This window comes from Elephas maximus, chromosome 15 (assembly GCF_024166365.1).
Source record: "Elephas maximus indicus isolate mEleMax1 chromosome 15, mEleMax1 primary haplotype, whole genome shotgun sequence".
In the NCBI taxonomy this organism is placed as follows: Eukaryota; Metazoa; Chordata; class Mammalia; order Proboscidea; family Elephantidae; genus Elephas; species Elephas maximus.
In genome coordinates, this window is record NC_064833.1 from 42,124,618 (window position 1) to 42,144,595 (window position 19,978).

Here is a 19,978-nt window from a genome sequence, read left to right on the forward strand (position 1 = left end):
CTGAGGTACTACTAGGTGCAATTACTTGACTCTGAGCCATGGATTTAAGAGGTCTACGTGATGAACTATACTGTGGGCTCTAAGTCTTGTGTTGGATAGAAAAAGGGACAGAGATAGCCTTTCCAGTAAAACCTGTCCTTGGTCTTCATTGCCACTCTTTGGTAGCCCTGCTAACACCAGACAGATAAAGTAGGTAATTGAAATTTAAGATTGCTTTGCCGAAGGTTAACAGTATACATATGAAATTTGAGATATGTATCTAATCCAGAAAAGCAGTCCTTTTAGTTACATAACCTGGAATTGAGTTTGCTAATGGCTATATAAAACCAAAAAAACCAAACCCAGTGCGATCGAGTTGATTCCGACTCATAGTGACCCTATAGGACAGAGTAGAACTGCCCCATAGAGTTTCCAAGGAGCACGTGGCGGATTCGAACTGCTGACCCTTTAGTTAGCAGCCATAGCACTTAACCACTATGCCACCAGGGTTTCCAATGGCTATAATAGTATAGCTTTTTTTTATGAGGTCTTAGGACCTTTTTCACCTTTATTATTATGTTTTTGTTGTGATCAAAGTGATACAGCTTTAGAAATTGTTTATTTTAGCCAAAGCTAGTTTAATTACTAATGGTCACTTTACTAAGATATCAAAAACTATCTTTTTATGTTATCTGCAGAATTCTTGAGTCTTAGTGATGTGAACTATACTAAACCCAGGTACCAGTGAACAATTGCATGGTAGAAGCTCCTGGTAGGAACAGACATTTATGTGCAGTCAGTAATTCAGGGATACCTTTTATTTTAAATTATTTTCTGTAACAATTTAACAATTCTTAGAAGCAGTATGCAAAATTACCTTAAAAGATACAAGAATTAATACATATTTACATTCTTAAAAAGTTACTCTTGAGGTTGATGAAACTGTCCCTTTTGTAAGTTACTATAACACAACAAATGAAGGAACCATTTTTCATATTCAGCCCAAACTGTCCATAACATTCTTGCTTTCCAGCAACATGTGAAACTTAAGTTAGACCAGTGGGCATGTGAAGTCACATTTTCTTGTCACCTACAATTGAGACACTAAATCGTAGGCCCAAGTTTGGATGTAATTAGGCTGTTCATTGAATATTTAAGGTAATGTCTGGTGACCTAGTGTCTTGAACAAAACCATGTGAATGGGCTGTTGTCATTGTGAACCCTAGGGTCCCTCAAGTGCACAATGGCTAACCCCCTTCCACAGGGACTTGCTGGGAGTGTGTGTTGTTCATGGAGCTGAAGAAAGTCACCTGAGCACCCCAGCGCTCTTGGTAGTTAGAAGAGATTCACTCTAAACTTGCCTACTAAAGACACAGTATTTTTTCCAAAATGCACCTGGACAGTCATCAGTGTTTTTGTAAACTTTAGAAAATGCACACTTTAGACGGTACGTAACAGCTTTTACTAAACAAATAGCATCAGCAGTCAAGTAACAGATTTAACAAGTTAACATATAGTGTCCTAAGCGTGTTTAATTTCATTTAAAGAATCCAGATCTTTGCAGGCAAGGGTATTAGTTTCTCTGCCCCAAAACAGATGGAGGTGGGAATGACCTTTGAAGTCTAGCTCTCCCATTCTAGAGCCTGACCAGTTTTGCCTTAGAGCAGAGTTAATGTCCTAATTATAGTGCAAATTTTAGTAAATAGCATTATAGAGCAAAAGGAAATATATTTTACAGATATGACTTAATTGTCCCCAAATGTGAAAGAAATGACATTCTTCTACTGCATTTTAAAGTGTCTTTTTAGGGAGAAGGTAAGAATCTGAATTTTAGAAGACAAACATCTCAGAAGGGACTCAAGGGAACCCTTTCCTCAGGGCTTTATTTTTCACCATAGTAAATTTACTAATGAAGACCTGAGCAAAATATGGATCAACCAAATAGTGGTATGTTTTAAGAGGGGAGGGGAGAGGCTCCACAGGTACCACAGGGCATGGTGTTTGCGTGGAAGAGCAGCTGGGGGCCAGGTGACAAGATGTCTTTGTGATGTAGTCCACAAGTCTGTTGTACTGTTGCTCTGACAATCTCTCTCGGGCTCCATCCACCTGGGATCCAAAAATAAAGATTTTATTGAGTTGCCAAACCCTTTTAATGAGAATTTCATAAGAAAATTCTCTCCTTTCTTTTGTCTTGATGCATTTGTACATCGTTGCCTTTTAGACAGTGCTTCCCTTTTCCCCCCTGAGATGTGGCAACCATAACACTGCAATTTTAACAGTAAAACAAAAGCTCTGCATAAGGCTATAGGACAACTTCCCTTTGACTAAGTATTTGGTGTTACATAAAAGTTCCCATTGTTGAAGTTGACAATTTAGCATTTTCCTCATTATCTACTAAAACATGTCACTGTTCTTTGCCAATTAACCCGGGAATGTAAGAGAAAAATGTCTTTCCTCTGCTTAAATCTAATTATTAAACAACACCATGAAATCAAAACTGTTAGGCTGTCTTCCCCGAACCTCTTCAGTCTGATTAAAAAAAAGTGAAGAGTAACTCTTTCAAACCAGTGGCTTTGGACACAGCATTAAAAAGTAAATACATCTTGAACTGTAACATTTTCTGTTTTTATAAATACTAGAATTTAAAGCCAGAGAAAATAGAAAAACTGGGCAGAGCAAGGGGAAATTCTTATGTCCAGGGAGGATGCAAAGTACATTTATGGTTCATAAAAGTCTGGCTCATCATCAGTGGAACTCGAATAGGAGAACTGAGATACAGTACTTAAGTTCTGAAGCAAGAGTTTCTGAGAAAGCACCCATCAAAGGCAGCTGGAGTCAAATTCTTCCCACCCTGATATTCTGTACCTATCTAGTGTACACCAGGTAGAGTAGGACATTTCCAACATAAGCCACTGATCTGTGAGGATCTAGGGTGTCCACTGACCTTTCAGTGGTTTTCACCTACTGAGCTTTAGCAAGACCACACTGAAGAATTATAAGCATTTTAATGAGGGCTTTTTAGTTTTCAAAGTAGTAGTAAAGAATTTTTGTGTCTCTGTAAGGCAAAGAAACAACACAGCCAAAAGTGTCTAGAGCCTGCAGAAAACCAGTGAGATGGTAAGAGTAAATGGGACTGCCATAGAAATAAGTAGGGCAGCCGTTAGAGTTCCCATCTCATATTTTAAGCATGGGAAGAAAATAAAAGCCCCCAAAGAGTTACTGACAGCTGTGCACCACCAGCAAAAAGCCAGAGCTCTGATGATATCATTTGATGGGGTCAGGATTCAGCTGGAAAGCTCTGAATACACAAAGTCTTAATTGCTCCTCCTGAACAGCAGCACAGGAAAACCCGTGTTGTGAAAGGAGTCTGGCCAAGGAATAAATTGACCTTCCTGACTCATTCTGAACCTTTCATAAGGGATTTCAATACTGTGCCAGGCGTATTAAGTAATTATTACCCTAAAAATGGCTGCATTTGACCAAGAAAAGCAAATGCTGATTAAAGAAAAAAAATCTGAATCTTACCATATTTGAATATACTGAATGATGTCATCTACAAATTAATTCTTTCCAAAATTCAAAGAAGCTATGTTCCCTAGCATCAAAAGCAATAACCAGAAGAGCCATTTTACGTAAAGATCTTAAAATACTGCTCTTAGCTTTCAGTGGGCCACAGCAGGTAGGCTTCTTAACCAGGCTTTCTCTCTGGATGACATGGACACAAGTACTGTGACTGAGGACAAGCCGCTCAGAAGTGCTGCTTGTGAAGCATGCCCTTCCCCTGCCTATTCTAAAATACGCTGATTCCATCACTCCTTAAGGGTTTACTATCTCAAACAGGAAACAAATGAGCCTTTTGTTCTGCAGCTTGGGTTTTCCTCTGGGTGGGTAGAGAAGTTAAGGCTATGGACAGGATTAGCAGGGTAACTTTCTAATAAGGACTTGAGGGGAGAAAGTGAACTAGAGCTAGGAAGCAGAAAGTGGAGCTGAAGACACTGGATAGCCACTCTGTTCTGTCCATTGCTGTGTGGAACTCAGTGCTTGTCACTTGCTTTGCTGTATTCCTGCTCAGTCATCCTTTGCTGCCTCTTTTATTTGTGCCTTAATCCCAACCCACTTTTATCCCTAGACACCATGGAAACCAGTGTCAAGCACGGTGTCCAGAGCTTCAGTGCTGATTCTTAAGTCATAGTGAGTCCACAGTTTCAGCCTTGGTGACTTCTAGCAGTGGTGGCTCCAGCTATCATCTCAGTAACCCCTAGAGAAACTGGGGTCTGTTCCCCTCCAGCTATGATAATTCCCCACAGGACCCTCAAAAGCAAAAGAGAGAAGGATCACGCCTGAAGACAGGAGAGACCGTTTAACAGCAGAAGATGAGTCTTTGGTCCCAGCAGTTCAAGATCTGAAATATTTCCCAAGCAGCAAAGGAATAATGACGGCCACAGATATCCCTTAGAGCCATGGAGGTTTCTTGTTAAGGACTCAGGACTTGAAGATAATGATACTATCTCCTGCCAAATCCTGTAGCCAGATCACCGCTGCTTTATTGTCAACTGGATCAGGAGATTTTGGCAGATCTAATAAAGTCAGCCTGGACATCTGACCTCTGTTTATTCCCAGAAAGTCATCAACTCGAAGCAGCAATGTAGTCTTGATGCCAAGCCCCGGCTGAAAGCCTGACTGATTATGATCCAAGAAACTAGAGAAATCTCAGAGTTGTTGTGGTTGGCTGCCTTCCATCTTCTCAGATAATTTTACCCAAATAGTGGTGTGAGGGAGACGCAGGCTCCCATACCAGGAAGAAAATAATGAAAGAAGGAATTAGGCAGAACTTGCTAGAAGCAAGTTTGCTGTCTTTTGCTGGGGTCACTCAGTCCTCGATTAGGACCAGCAGGCTCAGCTTGCCAGTGATGCCCCCTCCCCTGTGTTGTTTAGAAAAAGATGTGTGTTTCATAGGTCAGCTCTTGGGGCCCTGTGGATCAGGCAATCAGCTGGGAGGTTGGGGCAGAGAGCAGCTTTCCAGTGGGTGAACCTGCCCACCCCAGGCTGGGATGCAGAATTGGGGCCGCTCTGGTCAGTGCTTCTGAGCATCTATATGCACCACCTGAACACCCATTTCATATCAGCTTATATCTGGCCAGGAGCTAGGAGCCAGCAGCCCACATCTTGAACTGTGGGGCTAGAGGACTGCCCCAGGAGCCTAAGCAACATCCCCAGGACGTACCTGTGGTACCTTTTCCCATGGGCAACGGGGCACCGAGCCACACAGAATAAAGTGCTGTGAACGGGAAAGATACCTGTTTACAAGATTTTGACCCCTGAGGTCTCAGGTTGGAAGTTGGGATTGAGGGAGGGAGTTAAACCCCTCTGGTTTGTGAGCTTGTAAACATCTGGCCTGTTGGCCATGCCTTGTTTCACTTCGTGACGCCCCCTCATTCTTCAGTAGTCCTCTGTTGTAAACACAGACCTGTTGTAGCCACTTCTAGACTACATTTCAACTGGGACCTGCTTTATAGAGTTCAGACATTCAGACCAGGAGACCTGCTTTGGGAGTAACTGCCTGAAATTGCTGCCCTGATTGATCCTGGACCTCCCCATCCAACCTCATTTTAGAACGCCATCATCCTATCTACGCCAGTACTCTAGCCCAGCGCAATCAGATCACATGGCGGCTAAGCCTCAGGCTGTTAAGTCCACCTAGCCTGCTGCTGGCTCCTGTGAAAGGCTCAGATGTGCACTGGGTGGGGGCTTCCCAACACCCTCTACAATGGCCCCTCTCCTCTACCACCTTCCTCTGCCTTGCAGCTTTCTTGGTCTCTTTGGGCTCATGAATGCTCTGGGTAACAGTGATTTAGCCCATGGCTTGACCTCGCTGGCAGCTAGCCCTGGCCACTCTGTTTTCTGAAATGTACCTCCACGTCACAGGCTACTCTTGGCTGTTTGAGCTGCACAATGAGCAGGTTCTTCTGCTTGCTGTCCAGTGTACAGTCGATCTCTGTGATGGGGAAGGCCTGCTGCTGTGTGTCCTCACTGATGCTCACCACAAAGAGCACTTCTGACGTCAGCAGCAAGCACCCTTCATGCTCCTGGCCTGAGCCTCTCACCAGAACCACATCCAGGGCCATGTGGACTTCTGGTCTGCCCAGAGACTGGAGCATTTTCCTGTTTCAGTGAAGAAAAGTGGTAAGTGAGGCCGGCTTCGAAAGGACAGCTCACTTACCAGTACTTGCTGTTTGTCCCAAGGGCTGGGGCAGCTCCACACACAGTTCCCAAGGGCAAAGGGCCCTCATCAACCTGATTATTAATTTTAGCTTGAAATGTAATTTTCCCTTTAATTCTCAAACAGATTCTCATCCACAGAACCTGCTTCTCCTAGGGACAAAGATTTTCCTCTGCTCAGGTTAGCCCCCTTTCATTAGAAATGTCACCCCTAATTAGAACATTCGCACTGGACCAGGCAACATTTATGTTCTGTGACACATAAGGTTGCTATGAGTCAGAGCCAGCTTGGTGACAACTAACAACAACAAATTAGAACAGTGGTTCCGTAGACAATCTCGGGCCTGCTCACAGGCTGGGTTCTCTGCTGGTGTGCACCCTCTGCCTGATGGTAAAGATGGGGCAGGGTTCTCCAGCAGCTCCAAATCTGGGAACAGCAGCCTCTTCCTGGCTCTCTGAGGTGCCAAAATGGCTGTTCCTCCTGGGTTCTCCTGGAAGTATGGCCCATTAGCTTGACAGCAAGCCAGGACCTACTAATATACAATGTGGATGTAAAACTTAGCAAGTGTCTAAATAATTTTACCAGACGTATTTGACATGGCCATTTGGAGCCTTGTCCGCGTGTAGATCGTTTGGCTGATAACGCTGTTTGGGAAGCTGAGAAAGTCCAGCTCCGTGTAAAATACCTGTGGTAAGAGAAGTGAGGGAGTTTTACTAGTTGTTTTCTGGAAGACAGTTCCATGCTATAGTGATATCATCTGCTTATAACCATCCATAAAATGTTAACAGATCCAAAATGATGTCACATTTTTGGAAGCAAGTGCATGGAGAATCATTAAATGTTATAGTGCACTTAACCTCGAGGATCTTAACATTAGCTACAAACTAAAATATGAATATGCTGTAGTCCAAGAATAGACTACCAATTAGAGAAAGCAGAATATTCCTGAGAGTAATTAATGTAAAGCAATGTCTTACACATCATTTACAATTTATGTGTCAAAAAAGAATTGTTATACTTTCCTGTTTCATACTAAAATACTTCCCCATCTGTGCTATGACTGGTCAAACAATAAAAAACAACGCACACATAGGTACACACAAAGGCGCACAGTTTGCCTAAATACAGTATTTACATGTTAAGTGACTTAATCCAGCTGTTAAACACGAATCCATATACATTTATGAGCCCTCTCCCCGGTGCCAGCATCAAATGAGGGCAGCGAGCAGCAGCCACACAGGCCTCCAGAGAGACTCCTGAACCAAAGATGGTACAGTGTGTGTGCTTTCTGAGGGCTTATAAATGTTTATAAATGAGGCACAGTCATTAGACTAAAAGTTAGTGGTTTGTAAAATCTTCAGTGCTATAATAAAAGTTTTACAAGAATGATGGAAACCAAAAAGGCCATGTGAGGCTGTTTGAGATGCTCTTACATAAAGGAGAGTCCTCAGCCCTGGGAAACACACGGGGAGGGAAAATGGCACTGTCAAAACCAAAAGAATTTGTGAAGTAGGAGTTTACCTCACTGGAGTCTATAGCAAAAGAAATACTGTTTTTATTAATGTGTAAGTATTTGATGAACAAGAGTTTAGCTTTTCCCATGTGTAAGTTGCAGCAATTCTTGTCAGTTTCCCTGTGAGTGAAAATGTCACAGGAGAGAGGCAGAAATAAAGGGGGAGGCAGGGAGGGGAAGAGCAGAGAGGTCTGTGTGGTCTCTTAAAGGATCCTTTCTGGATGGTTGCCTAAAGTGGGCATTCAGAGGCCAGCTCCCTTCCTCTCAGACACTTTTTATGCCCTGATCTGGCTGCCTCTTCAGATCTGTTGAGGAACAGGATGCAGCAGGGAGGTCATCCTGCAGACTTGACAGCCAGCTGCAGACGGCACAGTGCTCAGGAGCCTGACAACCGGAGAACCCTCTTGTAGGTTGTTATAGTAGCTAAACAGCCTGCTTCAGGACGAAAACAATGCAGCCAATTTTAGGTAAAATGGTAACAATTACAGTCAGGGGCTTATTAAATGTTACTGTTAATGTGCTCTGCCAAGAATGCTAGAAAAGAAGCATGGGAGGAGATGCTTTCTCTCACATACCCCATTTCTCAGGTGTGCACCCACATGCATAGGGACAGTCCCCTGGGGAGACCCCAAGTGTAAGTACTGCCACAGCCCAAGTTCTCCACAGCTGTCTGGTCAAAGGATTTTATTTGCAGGCCATGTGCCACTGCTTCCATTGGCCAGGAGACTTGGCCTGGCCACAAGGAGCAAGATGGAGTCTGCAGGTGAGAAAAGCAGCTGTACTGGGCTGAACGGTGTTCCCCCCAAAATTCACGTCCACCCGGAACCTCAGAATGTGACCTTATTTGGAAATAGGGTTTTTGTAGATGTAATTAGTTAAGATGAGGTCAGATGAATTAGGGTGGGTCCTAAATCTAATGACTGATGGCCTTATAAGAAGGCCATATGACCTCAGAGGCAGAGATTGGAGCGAGGCAGCTATAAGCCAAGGAATGCCAAGAACTGTCTGCGTGAGTACGTGCATGCGTACACATACACGCCCACGCTATAAAGGGGTCTCCCTGCCTTGTAACTTACCATCCAGATTTCTCATTAGAAAAATAACTCTCTTCTGTGCTGCAAAAAACACTCAAACTTAACTGATTACTTTTCATCAAAGTCTATTTTATTAAATGTACTACAAAAAGATTCTCTAGTATACATATATGGAAATTACTAATTGATTCCCTGGTTCTACAACTTTATTATTTTAATTAATAGTATAGTTCTGTTCTTTGTGTAAAGAAGCATAAGGAGGTGAGAAAGATAGTTACTGTTTATCTTATTTTTCACTCCTCTACCATGTTTATCTTAGGGCACACTTGGGTACAATACAATACAATACAAAGTAGTTGGCTGAGTCTGAATTGCCCTGACTTGTTTCCCACCAGCTTACCGTAGCCAGTCTGCGACACAAGCTCAGCAGCTCCTCCAATGGGCTTTGTGAACACCCCCATGATTCCTTTCCCCACACCGGAGATAACACCCTTGGCCTTGTGTCCTGCCGAAGCCTGAGTCTCCGATGTTTTCTGGAAGTTCTGCATTGGCTGATCGACTATACCAGCAATTGCACCTGAAACAACAAAAGCCCCCATTAAGGACTTAAAATCCTCAGAACATGAAAATTTTCAATCTGGAACACAGTTTTATTTGGACTGAAAATGAGAACCCACTCTCATTATACATACAGTTCTTTACATTTATTTACCAATTAAGCACATTGAGGGCTCTGTTTAAGTTAGACATTTATTATTGTCATCAAAACAATGGTCGGACTGGGTTTGGCCACCACAGTCAGGCTCTGTGAACTTTAATTTGGAATTTAACAAACATACCCGACTCTTCAAAGTGTCAACCACATGCCTTCATCCACAAGTCAGGCAACACAGTCTGGGGAGGAAGCTCACAAGTCCCTAGGAGGAGGGGGACTGCTCAGACACCTAATCAGCTTCACAGAATCAGTGCGAAGACAAAAACTGGAAAGGGTCAACCCCTTACTGTGTTCTCACTTTATAACTAGACAATTAGTGGTATGTTTTTTTTTTTAATTATTCTATTAGAGGTAATATATTTTGAGTGTCCCAGGGACTATATTAAGAGCTTTATCGATATGAAATCATTTAATACTTGTTATAATCCTAGGAGCTATACACTGTTCTTATCCTCTTTTCTAAAGAAAGATATGGACGCACAGAGAGGTTAAGGAGTTTCTCCCAAGGTCACACAGTTGTTAAGTGCAAGAGCAAGGATTTGAATGTAAGGAGTCTGAGTCACAGCCTATGCTCTTAACCACCAAGCTAGTCACTTCTCCTGTTTATAAGACTGCAGAGAAGATCTGCCAGTCTTGGAAAAACTTCCTTCTCTCACTTCAGCTAAGGTTTGGCCACTTACTCTTCACTTTAGCTACAAAAACCCTGCTCTCAGTTTTACCATAAGGCAGCATAAGAAACCACAGACTGAACAAGAAGGTGATTACAAGTGATCTCTGACTTGAGGGGCCAATGATGAGATCTAGTAAAGAATGGAGCGGAGGGGCCTCAAGCCCATACCTGTTGTTGTTGAGTAGATTCCAACTCAGCGTGACCCTACAGGACAGAGTAGAACTGCCTTATAGGTTTCCAAGGCTGATAAATCTTTACCGAAGCAGGCTGCCACATCTTTCTCCCGAGGAGCGGCTGGTGGGCTCGAACAGTCAACCTTTTGGTTAGCAGGTAAGCGCTTAACCACTGTGCCACCAGGACTCCCCTATCTAACCCAGTAAGAGGGAAAATTTCATTATAGCTCTTGATGAAATTCTGGTTTCAACCAAAGTTGCTAGGATCAATAAAAATGCACAGTCCCCCTAGTAGAAGTTTTAGTGTATGTCAAATGCCATTACTCTAAATGCCACTCATTCAAAATCTCTTGGGTAAACGGAGATTTCCAGGTCTCAGTTAGTGACCTGCTAATTTCAAAGCAATATTCCATTGAACAAAGTCCAATAAAACAAAAGGCCAGTTCTTTCAGGTCAATTGTAAAGGGAATGCTCTCCCCTGAAGATTCCATTCCTCTAGGTTTTGACAGAATCATGTAAGTTTACTCATGGGTAGATTAATAATGACCTGAGGCAACGGGTCTGTTTCCCAGCCTCGACCAATTTGTCTCAAACCTTCTAAAGAAATGAGATGGCTGTCATGGGCTGAGGGATCACAATCTTGGCTCCGGACACCCAGTCCTGGCAACTCTAGCTCGGAGCCCTCTTCACTTGGTCAGAGTCTAAGGAATCAGATGCTCTGTTCTCCAGCTGTGAGATCAGGGGTCACAGCGGCTGGGGAGTATCAACCAAACCCACCACAGGGGAAAGGAATTCACCATCAGTGAGTGGGAAGCGGGAACTGGGGCCTTCAAATCTTTTCATAGCAGATAGTTCAGAATGAGCAGTATCAAATCATAGTTTTTGTGATTTCATTATCTGGTTTCTTTCAAGAAAGAGATGCTTAAGAGTAAGAAAGCAGCTGAAGTAAATAATTACAAATTTAGCAATAAATCACTTGTATTTATGATAGAAATGTCTTTGCTCAAATGTAGCTTTCCATAAGACTACTGAAAATGAGTTCCAAAACCCAAAACCAAACCCACTGCCATCAATTCCAACTCATAGTGACCCTGTAGGTCAGCGGAGAACTGCCCCATAGGGTCTCCAAGGCTGTAAATCTTTGTGGAAGCAGAATGCCACATCTTTCTCCTGTGGGGTGGCTGGTGGGTTCAAACTGCTGACCTTTTGGTTAGCAGCTGAGAGCTTAACCACTGCGCCACCAGAGGTCCTTAAAAAATGAGTCGCGGCGGGGGTGGGGGGGCAGTTACTTCATTTGGAATCTCCCATTTCTCCTTAATGCGACAGGGTTAACCTGTAGAAAGAACACAGTCTTGACCAGATTACCTGAAAAGAGCTCGAACGTCTATCTGCCTTAAATACAAAGAGGTATCTACAGTGAGACTCCCGTTTGATCTGCTTTCTCCAGCCACTGGCCACAGTGAAGGCTCTAGTTATTGTGGCTTTGACAGGTAAACTATCTGGGCAGCGAGAAAAGTGGAAAGCCCGAACCTATGACAAAGTGTTAGATTCTGTGAGTTTGAGGCGCTGCTGGATCATATGACCTCAGCTCAGCACCAGGCCCTCAAGGGGGAAGGTGGTCTCATCACACACACCAACACCTCACTGCTCACCAGGTGCAGCTCTCTGCCTCTTTGTGCTAACGACCTGGAGACCACAGGGGCCATGACAGACCAGCCACAGTTTCATGGTCTCTTCAACCCTGCCCTAAGAGAGGCTGCTTCTCTTAGGACTTTACAAGGTTTTCTTATTGAGTATAATCCGGCTAAATCCTACAACTGGTAAATTATTTACTGTCATATTCGCAAACTCTGCTCTAAGGCTTTAAGTAGTGTAAATGGATCCCCTAAACTTGTCTCTTGGCATTGGGCCCACAGGGTGGGCGGCCACATGGAGGCGGCTGTGATGTGATGTAACAGGGGCCAGGAGGGAAGAGGGAGTCTCGGGTTGGGTTCTTACTGGACTCTGTGGGAAACGGAGAAATAGGGGAGGTGTTTCCTTGGGTACCCTTTAATTTTAGGGGGAGGGTTATCTTTGTGAAGCAAGAGAAATAAAAAGGCTCTCCCTCACCTTTCCTGTGACCTGCTCCCCGGCCTCAGGCAACAAACACTTGGTCTCCGGTCTGTGAAAGCCTCTACTTCAGTGTCTGCTTTGTAAGCTTTTGCAGAAGGATGTGGCTTTATTTTGGGCACTTTTTTTTGACACAGTAGCAGAGGCACAGGCCTAAGCTGAGACACCAAGCTACAGCTTACCGTTCCTGAGACAAAGGAGACCCACAGTGTATATTAGGCATTCTAGCTTCAGGCTGTCTTTTTTTGACTAGGAAAGACCAGCAAACTGAGCAGGAAGCACTAAGGTCTGTCTCTGTTATCCCTAGATTCCCTAATAACTGTGAACAAGTCAGCTCATGGCAGATGGTGGCAGCAGAGGGACTATACTGTCTCTTGCTGTGCACAACTCTTCAGTTACTCTGAGGGAAATCTTCCTGATCCACCTGGTAGAGGCCAATGTTGTTGGGATTCCAAATGGCATACCTAAGAGTGGCTCGAAGACACGGAGAGGCATGGCTTCTGGGAACGTTAGCAATGCTTCATAAAAATCAGATGGAGGCCCAAAATAAGAGTGGGTCAGAACAGCAGTTTGTGGCAGTCTGCCCTCGGTTTTCATGAGAAGAAGGCATGTTTAGGAGTGAATGTGGAGTGTGAACTGTGACACGGAGCTGCACATCCTCTCTTAGCTCCAGCTCCCGGGCATAGTGTGGGTGTTTGAGGAGCGGATCTGGTAAATGTGGACGAGCTTAGTGCCAATTCTGCAGGCTAAACGGAGCTTTTCCAAAAGCCATTGCTTTTGGAAAACTTGTGGAGCTCATCCAGAAGCCTTGGCGGCATCTCTCTCCGAGCTGGCACTTTCTCTCACCGATCTGCGGGCAGTGTGGCTGGGCACAGCAACTAAGGACTTCTGTTGATTTTCAAGTGCCTCATGACACTCCACAGTATCCTCTGAGGGTGAAGCAGAGACTAGAGGACCCACCAAACCCAGACAGTTGGGGGAAATGTGTTTTTTCTACCCTGGGAATTTCAATTGTCCAGTCTCCCCCCAACCTGTTTCCAGGCCCGGGGCCCTCCAGGATAGGCGACACAATGGACAGGCCTAGGTTCTAGTCCCTCACTTCCTCATCTGCTAGAGGTCTGACCTGGGGAAATGACCTTCCCTCATCCATGCCTACTGTTGTGAAGATCAAATGAAAATGGCACATGTGGAAGTGCCAATTGTAAAGTGTTCTTTAATGTATTTTTATCAACTGAGCCCTTAACGTTTCTAGCTCGTAAAGGAAGAAATTGAACGACTAGAATTCCTATGGGTTTCAAACTACTGTAGGATAATAGCTCTAACTTCAACTAGGCATTTAATTGCACACAGCAATTTTAAACAGTATTTCTGGGGGTAGATTAAATGGGCAAAAATCTATAATTTTCAAGGGGAGGGTGCTCAGCTGGTCCTACTCTCCTTCTCTTCTTCCTGCCACACATCACGTAGGTCTAGGGTCAGATGTTTTGAAGTAACCCAGAGGTTATGTGGAATACAGACAGGCTCTCGAACTCCTAGTCATCATCTGCAACCCATGGATAAAATGAACATGTTCTCCTCCTTTAGAGGAAAGGAAGCTGGTTTGGGCTAAGCTTGAGATACCTACTCTGAACTAAAATCTCTTAAAAAAAAAAATCTCTTAGGAGTCCGGAAATGGGCATGCTGCTCAGAGGATGTCCTACATTAGGAATGGAGTCCCCTGGGCTCTGGGTCAAGGCCCAGTATTTGCAGGTCCAATCAGTATACACAGGGGAGGCGTTTACTTCACCCCCAGAACTCACAGGTTTTCATACATTCCCAGAGATGCAAAGATCCGAAGAGCCCGCTGCAGTTTCCATGGGGAGACCAAATGATTCCTGTGCATGGGTAAGGATGCACAAGACACAATGACTACAGCAAAGATTAAAGCTTTAGGAGTCACGCGCCCAGAGGCCTGACATCATAATGACAGATTCATGGCTACTCATGTAACTGATTGCTACCACCAGGCCCAAGTCTATACAGTAGAAACTGGGTAGGGGGTGTGGGCTGCTGTAGGTGGGAGAGAATAGGAACTTCAGGCTAGACAGGAGTCAGGGGTGGAGAGGGCCACTGCCATCCAGCCCAGCTCTTCCCTTTCTGCTCACCTGTAAGTGCCCAGAAGAGTTTGATGGAGGGAAGAAGCTCTCATGTCAGAGCAGAGGGTGCTTAACCCTACAATTCTTACCTAGCGTAAAAGGTCCCAAAATCCTAAAACGATGACCTTGAGGTCCCCAAGATAACCTCACTGTCACTTCTTCTGGCTACAACAACTTAATCCATCGAACCAGAACTAAAGCAAAACTGTTCAAATGTCTATTTCCAGGGACACTCTTTGAAACCAGGTAACTCTTAGAGTTCCTTTGCTACCATAATGCACAAACGATGGTGCTGTTTACCAAACACTAACTCATTGCCTTGCACACGACCGCCCTTATTTCTAATCATGGTATACGCCAGCCCCACATAAAAAACGAGAACCTCAGGCTCAGAGAAGAACTTGTTCGAAGTCACAAAAAAAGGACTTGGGCATTGGAACAGGGGCTGCTGGCTCCTGAGGACTATGATCCTTCCACCACACACTGGCCTCAAAGCAGCCACTGCTGCCTTCGGGGTGACCGAGTCAAGCAAGGAGACTGCTCCTTCACCCAGGATTTTCACCCCAGGTCATTAGCTTCCCGTTTCCGGGCATTATCAAATGACAGTGACTCCCCCCACCCCCCCACCAGAATGTTCTTTCTTAAATAATTTCCAGTAACTTAACCTGAACTTGTAACATTTTACTACTTCCTCCCAGAGCCTCAGCTGGGCTGCGGTTGCAAGTTGAGGAGTTGTGTAGAGAATTGAAGATTGGAGAGAGGACAAGTCCTTTCAAGCTCATCTTTTCTAACCTTTGCTCGGAGCTGCTTTTGGCCACTTTGATCTCTGCGAGCTGCATACTCCTTCAGATACTCGCAGGCAGGTTGCCAAGCAATACAGTTTTAAGTTCCTTTGCAAACAAATAAACAAAAAATACCCTTGAAAATTCACCTCTGTGAAATTTCAGCTCCAAGGAGTCCTTTTTATAGATCTTCCCAAAGCAACTTATTTTCAAACATTTGTAATATTTTGAAATATCCATAGCAATCTGCACCTCTAAGTATACTATCTTGGCCGGTTGACAAACAATAATTACTCTGAGTCAGGCTGATCCAGCACGTTTCAAAAACATATGAAAGGAAAAAGCAGGCTTCTCACTGAAGTCTACATGGCATTTGCACGTTGCTCAAGTGCTTCTCTAACAAAAGCAAGCATCTCAGTATCTATAGTAGCGAAGGTGCCAGAGCTTCAGAAGGGCTGCCTGGTACTCACTTTAAAAAGCTAACAGCTGTATGCCACTGTCCTTTTGTCCACCACCACACTTGGGGGCCTCTCATGGAATTATTTTTTCCTTTGGAGAGCCACACTGAGGCCAGAGATATGTTCCTGCCAGAGGCAGAGGAAGGCAGAAGGCAGAGCACACGGGTTTCCGTAGCCGCAGGGTGGGGCTGGAAATGAGGGTCTCGCTGGTAGGCACCGGAGTGAGTGCCTTGTCCTCTCTGAGCCTCACCTTTGTCTGCTGGAAGGATGTAAACTTCACAACCATCCCCAGGGCGAATGGGAATTTGACAAATCCCCTGTAGAGCCCGAGTGCTGACAGACATGAGTAGTGTGTTCCCAGTGGCCCCTTACCGAGAAGGCTGATGCCCAGCCGGGACAGGCCTTGTCGGAGCCCCTCGCCCAGGCTCTCGGGGAGTTGCCGCCGCCACTCCTCCTGCCGGTTGTAGTGCTCCTCATCCAGTGAGAGTCGGTCCATGTTCCGGGCCAGGCTCGTGGCCAGGTTGGTGATGGATGTGAGGGTACCTGAGGGCACAAAACACACAGGTTGGCCTCCTGGTCACAAGATGGACCCCAGAGGGGCGGGCCCTGGAGGGTGGTAGCGGGGAGGCAGCTGAGAGCACTGCTGTCTTTCCTGGACATGCCCGGGTGGCAAGAAATGTTTGCTCCTTCTGGGCAATTTCAAACAATCACCTTAAGAAAATGAGGTGCTGATGAACACTTGTGAAAGTGATGGCACTCTTCAAAGTGGTAAGATCAGAAGCTCTGCTAACAGAAAAAGCCCAGAGTTTCAGATAAAATTATCATTCACTATCATTTAATTGTCACGGCTTGGTCAAAACAGTTCTGAAGTCCTCACAGAGGCCCAGCTTTGAAGGTTTAAAACTTGCCTACTCTAATTTTAGAGGTTATGTTGCTGAATTTTAGACAAATTGTAAAGAAATGTTTCTACTTTAGAAATAAAAAATTTCCTTCCTTATTACTTCAGTTATAATAAAGGGAGACACTAAACTGTATCATTTGACATTCTGAGGAAATAATTATTTTGCCACAGAGGATATGTGCAATTTTGATATTCTGGCTGTTAACTGAAAAAAGCAAGGGCAATAAAGGGAGGAAATCACTTCAAAGCAATGATTTTGCTTGGTTTTCCTAAGAAAGGTTGTTTTAGCATCTTGCTCAAAAAAGTTGTATTTCCCTCTAGCAAGTCTGCATGTATCTCAGTGAACAAATTCAAAAGGCATCCATGGACACGTCCCAAATTTAACAAAGTAACTCATGTTATGGGACACCTAATTTCAAGAAGAAAATGGCAGATGTCATTTTTGCAGCTGCACTTTTACCGGTGATCTGAAAAAAAGGAAAAAAAAAAAAAACAACAACAAAAAACCATGAATGTAGGTACACACAGACACCAACAAACCAACAGACTTTGCTAAGAGGAGAGAACAAGTGTAAAAAACATTCAGTGAGTCAGTAAGCTAAAATTATCACTGAAGTTAAGGTCAATTTAGCGGGTGCTGGTTGTCTTATTTTCAAATAAAAACAACAGAACCACAAAGATTCAAACGTCAAGAACATGGAGAAATCCACAGTGACTCATCTGCTCCCAGGCCTCTGGGATGATTCAGGGGCTGGTCCTTTTCATTGTCTGTCCATGAAATTTATGGATCATGGATTCTCATATTTCAAGCTCAAGTCTTCTACTGAGGCCTTCTAGAGACTTCTACAACCTGCCCACACATAAGAGAGCTGCAGCACTGTCTACAGTAAAATGCCTCTCATGGAGAAAAGCCCTTTGCCCTGTTTTCCCTGCCTCCTGCTAAGAAGGGGCCTTAGATGCTCAGATGGGCCATTGCCAACTTGTCAGTTCCCGAGGCACTGCCAGCCTGACCAAAATATTATCTGCAAACACATGGATAAAACAAACATGTTCCCCTTCTTTTGGGAAGCCTGGTTCTCCGGCTGCAGCTCTGAGCAACCGGCCTCTGTTTCTGATGACACATCTGGGCCACAAGATGGCACTGTTCACGTGTTGTGCTAAAGGAAGGCTGGCTGCTTTACCTCCAAATCTGCTTTCATGTCAAAATGTATCCATATCCTTACAAAAGTTATGACAACTGTATCTACATTAAAAAAATATATGATGAGGCAACACAGTGTAGGATTTCTGATGTTTAGCAGAAGTCTTGAACACCTTTAATATTTCTGTATTTATCACATGGAATAACAGTGGAGCCAATCCTTGTTTTCCCAATGGGAGGTTTAAAATTCTGAAGTTTCTGAAACATTTTTACACACTACAGGCAAGTAGTGACCTGTTTAAAACATAAGACCTTATATATGAGCTTTGTTACAAATCCAACATTTCACTGCAAGCTAACAAGCCAAACAAAGCTAGAAGCAACCTGAATGCATTTAAAACTTTAACACATCCCTAAAAAAAAAAAAATCTGGGAAGGAGTAAAAATAAGGCATTATTACAAGGAACCAAAACAGCTACCTTTGGAGATGTGCTTTACAAATGACGTCGTTCCTCTGGAAACTCCACTTACAAAGGCACCGGGGCCACGGGTCAGCCCCTCATACGGAAGCCTGAAGAAGTCGGCAATCCCGTTCCCTATGCTTCTCACCAAACTCGCCGGGCTGCCGAGGATTTCCAAAGATCCAACCACCCAGCCTGCAATGGCCCAAAGCGAAAGGGTTACTGAAACCTTAAATGCAGCACTTTCAACATTTGTGAAAAAGTGACCCATTTTCTGTGCAATTCATTTTTCACACTAGAATTGAGAATGTAATAAGCTTCTTTGGAGCAAAATATGGGAAATAACCCATTCCCTGTGAATTCATAAATGGCAAGCTTTCATACTTTATAAATCAAAGTGATCCTTTTGGCAGCCTCACAAACAGCTTTAATGTGACTTCCTTGCTGAGCTTCCTGTATTCCTGCTAACAGGGCTCCATGTGCAGGGGGATGCAGGCTGGGGACAGGGGTTCCCTGCTTTGCAGGTTTCTGCTGCTGTTAGAGTTATCTGTGAAAACTAGCTGGGGTGGCAGAGGACCAGGATTGCCAGGAGGAAGAGGAGGTGCCTGCTCCAGGGGAGGAGGCCACATGCTAGATGGGGTGTTGCAAAGGCGATGCAAACTTCTGACAAGGATGGAGGAGTTATTTTTAATCTTTCCCAATCCTACTAAGCTGAATGCTTCCCTTCGGAGCAGAGCTACAGCCAAATGTCTCCCCTGCACCCTGGCTTCAGTTGGGTAAACATCAGTGACATGGACATATTGATTAGGTTAGCAAGGGTGGGCATTTCCTGTAAACATCCCAGGAGGGCAGCTTTGGGTCTTATTTTCTAGTTAAGGTCTGGCTTGCTGGGAGCTGACCTGCTCAGTGGCCTGACTGCTGTATCTATTGCCTTGTGGGAACATGGCTGTGGTGCAGCACCCCCAGAGGCTTTCCTTCTCCTTCCTCCCCAGGGTGGGGACCTAGGGCTACAGGCCCAGAGGATTGGAGGTGCAGGCAAGGGCCAAGGGCCACAGAGAGGGGGATTCTGAAAGGCAAGTCCAACCTCCAGGAATCCATTGACCTTCCTGGCTGTGGCTGAGAGCCTTTTCTGGGGAGGTCATGGGGACAGGACCCATGTGGGAGCCATCCCTCCCTCACAGGCAGGTCCTTGGGGGACAGTCCTGTGACAGACATCCACAGTCAAGAGGACTGGGAAGGTGTGGGTAGAAGAGCCAAGCATGGGTCCTGAAAGATGCCCAGGCCTTGTTCATGTAGAGGGGGCCATTTGTAAATTTTGAGCCCCTCTCTCTTCTCTGGAACATTATGATGACAACGTTAGGGTTTAGGTCGATGGAGGAATAATTTCCAGAAGGAGAAGACTAAAAATGGGAAGGCCTATGAGTGCCAGGCATTCGACTCATTCAATTCTCACAGTGACTGCATACAAAAGAAATATTATCATCTCCCTTCAAATAAATTTACGTGAGCCAATAATGACTAAGCCCCTGCTTGGGGTCAGCGAGTATATCAGGCACAGGAGTCAGAGGTGAATCTGACATGGCAGTACCCTGTCTCCATGGTCTCACAGGCAGGGAGAGGAGGGAACTGAGGCTCAGAGATTAAGTCAGTTGCTCACACCATCAATCTCCCAGCTGGGGAGAACTAT

At 44.7% G+C, this 19,978-nt stretch overlaps 1 protein-coding gene across 8 annotated transcripts in view; it reads right to left on the reverse strand.

Annotated features, from left to right (window-relative positions):
- Positions 1 to 647: 647 nt before the first annotated feature.
- VPS13B (vacuolar protein sorting 13 homolog B) overlaps positions 648 to 19,978 on the reverse strand; it is a 915,182-nt gene continuing 895,851 nt past the window's right edge. For 4 of the 8 annotated variants that reach the window (XM_049854593.1, XM_049854590.1, XM_049854591.1 and 1 more), the window contains exons 57-62: positions 18,310 to 18,486; positions 16,161 to 16,331; positions 9,147 to 9,323; positions 6,782 to 6,884; positions 5,892 to 6,141; positions 653 to 2,085 (exon numbers count right to left, since the gene is read on the reverse strand). In XM_049854593.1, coding sequence (XP_049710550.1) covers positions 1,837 to 2,085; positions 5,892 to 6,141; positions 6,782 to 6,884; positions 9,147 to 9,323; positions 16,161 to 16,331; positions 18,310 to 18,486 — 1,127 coding nt within the window. In that variant the 3' untranslated portion in view covers positions 653 to 1,836. Of the gene's footprint in view, positions 2,086 to 5,891; positions 6,142 to 6,781; positions 6,885 to 9,146; positions 9,324 to 16,160; positions 16,332 to 18,309; positions 18,487 to 19,978 lie in introns of all 8 variants that reach the window. The other 4 variants (XM_049854597.1, XM_049854595.1, XM_049854594.1 and 1 more) reach the window with 4 other exon arrangements.